The sequence below is a fragment of the Corapipo altera genome, unplaced genomic scaffold (genome assembly GCF_003945725.1).
Source record: "Corapipo altera isolate COAL_440 unplaced genomic scaffold, ASM394572v1 61379, whole genome shotgun sequence".
Taxonomy (NCBI): domain Eukaryota; kingdom Metazoa; phylum Chordata; class Aves; order Passeriformes; family Pipridae; genus Corapipo; species Corapipo altera.
The window spans coordinates 1-3,929 of NW_020887548.1; the positions used below are offsets into that span (position 1 = coordinate 1).

At 61.0% G+C, this 3,929-nt stretch overlaps 1 protein-coding gene across 1 annotated transcript; it reads right to left on the reverse strand.

Moving 5' to 3' along the window:
• Window positions 1-1,182: 1,182 nt before the first annotated feature.
• On the reverse strand, window positions 1,183-3,356 carry LOC113941670 (gamma-aminobutyric acid type B receptor subunit 1-like). Its single transcript, XM_027632807.1, has 4 exons — window positions 3,138-3,356; window positions 2,589-2,792; window positions 1,741-1,929; window positions 1,183-1,331 (listed from the first exon to the last, which is right to left on the reverse strand). The coding sequence occupies exons 1-4, from the start codon at window positions 3,208-3,210 to the stop codon at window positions 1,198-1,200; spliced, it is 600 nt and encodes a 199-aa protein (XP_027488608.1). The 5' UTR covers window positions 3,211-3,356; the 3' UTR covers window positions 1,183-1,197.
• Window positions 3,357-3,929: the final 573 nt, after the last annotated feature.

Here is a 3,929-nt window from a genome sequence, read left to right on the forward strand (position 1 = left end):
GGGGGGGCCATGGGAAAAGGGGAGAGGGTTGGGGGGGTTCGGGGTCTGGGGTCGGTTTGCAATTGGGGAGTTGGGGGTGGTTTGGGAGTCGGGGGGTGGTTTGGGGGGTTTGGGAGTGGTTTGGGGTCGATTTGGGATTTGGGGTTGGGTTTGGGGGTTTGGGTGGTTTGGAGATTGGGGGTGGCTTGGGGTTGGGTTTGGGATTTGGGGGTTGGGGGTCGAGGGGTTGGGATTGGGATTGGGGTTTTGGGGGGTCTGAGGGTGGCCTGGGGTTGATTTGGGGTTGATTTGGGGTTGATTTGGGATTTGGGGTTGGTTTGGGGGGTGGGAGGGAGGGTTTGGGGTTTTGGGATGGGGGGGTGGGAGGGAGAGGGTTTGGGGTTGGTTTGGGGTTGATTTGGGGCTTGGGGGTGGAGATTTGGGGGTTTGGGGGGTGAGAGGAGCGGCAATAACAGGATTGAGGTGGAAAATAATTGGATGGGGAGAAGAGGAAATAAAAGGGAGAGAAGTGGAAAAAACCAAGATGAGGAGGGAATAAAAACCAGGATGGGAAGGGAATAAAAACTGGGATGGGAAGGGGGAAATAAAAGGGATAGAGATGGGAAAAAAATGGGATGGAGAGAGGAGGAAAAAACTGGGATGGGAAGGTGGAAAAAAACGGGATGAGGAAGGGGAAATAAAAGGGATCGGGGTCGGGAAATGAGAGGGATGGAAAAGAGGGATGGAAAAAGAAGGGAAATGGGGGATGAGAGGGATGGAAAAGAGAGGGATGAGAGGGATGGAGAAGAGAGGGATGAGGGGAGAGGGAAGATGGAGAAGCCGGAGGGATTTGGGGCGGAGAAAATCCGGCGGGGACGACGGAATCGGGAATTCGGGAGAGAGGGAAAAACAGGGATGGGGGAGGAAAGGATAGGAGGGGGAGGGGAGAGGGAGGGAGAGGGAGGAGCCAGGAGGGGGAGGGGGAGAGGGGAGAGGGGAGGAGAAAGAGGAGGGAGGGGGAGGAGCGAGGGAGGAGGGGAGGGAGGGAGAGGGGAGAGAGAGAGAGGGAAGGAGAAGGAAGGGATGGGGGAGAGAGGAGGAGGAGGGAAAGGGAGCGAGGAAGGATGGAAGGAGGAGGAGGACCGAGAGGGGAGGGCTTGGGGGGGTCTTTGGGGGACTCCACCCCCCAGGGCAGAGTTTGGGGTGTCCCAGGGGGTGTCAAAGGGGGTTGGGGGGGGGCCTCTGGGGGTCTCCACCCCCCAGGGCAGGGTTTGGGGGAGTCCCGGGGGGGGTGAGAGGGGAGGGCTCAGGGTGAGGGGAGGGGACAGACTCACCTGAGGGGGAGCGACGAACTGGGGGGGGGGGGAGAGGGAATAAAGTGAGTCACAAAGGGACCCCCCAAAATCACAGGGACTCCACACACACCCCAGGGACCCCCCAGAATCACAGCAAAACCCCCAAATCACAGGGACCCCCCAAATCACAGGGAGCCCACACACACAACCCCAGGGAACCCCAAAACCACAGGAACACCCACAGGGACCTCCCCAAAACCCCAGGAACCCCCGTGGGGGCTGAAATCCCACCCTGGGGACCCCCCAAACCGAAGGACACCCCCCCCCAGGAACCCAAACCCCAACCCCAAAGCCCCCCCCCCCCAAGCCCCCTGAGACCCCCCTGGGACCCCCCAGGAACCCAAATCCCAACCCTGGAGACCTCCAGAGGCACCCAAAGCCCCCTGAGCCCCCCTTTTTGTCTCACGCTCGCAGACGGGTTTGGGGTGGCTCCAGCGGCCCAGTTTGGTGCAGTTGCTGCGGGCGCTGCCCACCAGGCGGAACCCCGGCTCGCAGCTGTACTCGGCCCACGTGCCCTCCACCGGCACCCGCTCCAGCCCCCGCGGCACCACCCGCCCGTTCTCCAGGCTCAGGTGCATCCGGGGGCACGTCCGCACTGCGGCACCGCGGGGACACCCCGGTCAGCGGGACAGGCAACGAGGGTGGGCAAGGGGATGGTCATGGGGAATGGAATGGTGGTCAAGGGGGTGGTGGTCAAGGGGATGGTTGTGGGCAACACGATGATGGTCAAGGTGATGTTGGTCAAGGTCTTGGGGATGGTGGCCAAGGGGATGGTGGTCAAGGGGATGGTGGTCAAAGGGTTGGTCATGGGTAACGTGATGGATGTCAAGGTGGTGGTGGTCAAGGGGATGGTTGTGGGCAACATGACGATGGTCAAGGTGATGTCGGTCAAGGTCTGGGGGATGGTGGCCAAGGTGATGGTGATTAAGGGGATGGTGATGGCGGTCAAGGTCTTGGGGATGGTCAAGGTAATGGTGGTCAAGGTGAGGCTTTCATGATGGGCAGAGAGGACGTTGATGGGATGGTGACAGTGACAGGACGGGGACACTGACAGGACTGGGACGGGATGGTGACAGCGATGGGATGGTGGCAGTGACTGGATGGTGGCAGTGATGGGATGGTGGCAGTGACTGGATGGTGGCAGCGATGGGATGGTGGCAGTGATGGGATGGTGGCAGTGACTGGATGGTGGCAGTGATGGGATGGTGGCAGTGATGGGATGGTGCCATTGATGGCGGCGCGGGGGACACTCACGGCAGCGGCTGGGGTGTGCCATGGCCGTCCAGGTGCCGTCGCGCTGGCACTTGCGCACCTTGGGCCCCACGATCTCGCGGTCGGGCCGGCACACGTACTCGATCTCGTAGTCGAAGGGCAGGAACCGCACGCTCTGCACCTCCTCGGGGGTCAGGCCCCGGTAGCGGATCCCCCCGTCCCGCGGCGGGTGGATGATCTGGCACCCTGGCACCCCAAATGTAGGGTCGGGGGGGTCACCGAGGTTTGGGGGGTTCCGTGGGGTTGGTGGGTTCCATGGGGTTGGGGGGGTCCCACAGGGTTGGAAAGTTCCACAGGGTTGAGGGGTCCCAGAGTCTGGGGGATCCCAGAGGGTTGGGATGATCCCGTAAGGTTGGGGAAGTTCCATAAAGTTGGAGGATTCTCTAGATTTGGGGATCCCATAGATTTGGGGGGGTCCCCATAGGGTTGGGTGGGTCTCATAGGGTTTGGGTGGGTCCCATAGGGTTGGGGGGTTCTCATAGGGTTGGGGGGGTTCCGGGGGGGTCCCTGGGGGGTTTGGGGGTCACCCACCTTCGGTGAGGTTGGTGTGGACGGTGCCACGGGCGGGGGCCGCGCTCAGCACCAGGAGCAGCAGCGGCAGCATCTGTAGGGGGAGAGACCTGGGAGGGCCCGGCCCTATAGGGGACACCCCCAGGCCCTACAGGGGACACCCCAAATACAGCACAGCCCCTATACAGGACACCCCCAGCTCCTATAGGGGACACCTCCAGCTCCTATAGGAGACACCCCAAATACAGCACAGTCCCTATAGGAAACAACCCAAATACAGCACAGCCCCTATAGGGGACACTCCCAGCCCCTCCTTACCCCCCAAAAAATTTTCCCACCCCTCCCCCCTTTTCTACCCCCCCCAAGAGCGTTTCCCACCCCCCAAAAAAGGGAGACCCCCCCAAACAAGGGGAGACACCCCCAAAATAACAGGAGAGACCCCCAAAAATGGGGAGAACCCCCAAATTAAGGGAAGACCCCCCCCCAAAATTAATGGAGACCCCTCCTCAAATAAGGGCAGACCCCCAAAATAAAGGGAGACTCTCAAAACAGGGAGCCCCCCCGAACGTGTCCCACCCCCCAAAAAAAAGGTGAAACCCCCAAAAAACAGGGAAGACCCCCAAAATAAAGGGAGACCCCAAAAAGGGGGATACCCCCCTGAACGTGTCCCAGCCCCCCCAAAAAGGGGAGACCCCCCCAAAACACAGAGAAGACCCCCAAAATAAAGGGAGACCCCCCAAAATAAGGGGAGACCCCCAAAACCAGGGGGAGACCCCCAAATTTGGGGGGGGGAGGGGGGTGTTTCCTTACCTT

What these genes read in the sequence shown, in the direction of transcription:
- LOC113941670 (XM_027632807.1), bottom strand. Translation starts at nt 3,210, where the DNA reads ATGCTGCCGCTGCTGCTCCTGGTGCTGAGCGCGGCCCCCGCCCGTGGC. An exon ending in CCACACCAACCTCACCGAAG is followed by an intron (nt 2,793 to 3,137) that starts GTGGGTGACCCC and finishes TTGGGGTGCCAG; the next exon opens with GGTGCCAGATCATCCACCCG. An exon ending in CCCCAAACCCGTCTGCGAGC is followed by an intron (nt 1,332 to 1,740) that starts GTGAGACAAAAA and finishes CCCCCCCCCCAG; the next exon opens with TTCGTCGCTCCCCCTCAGGT.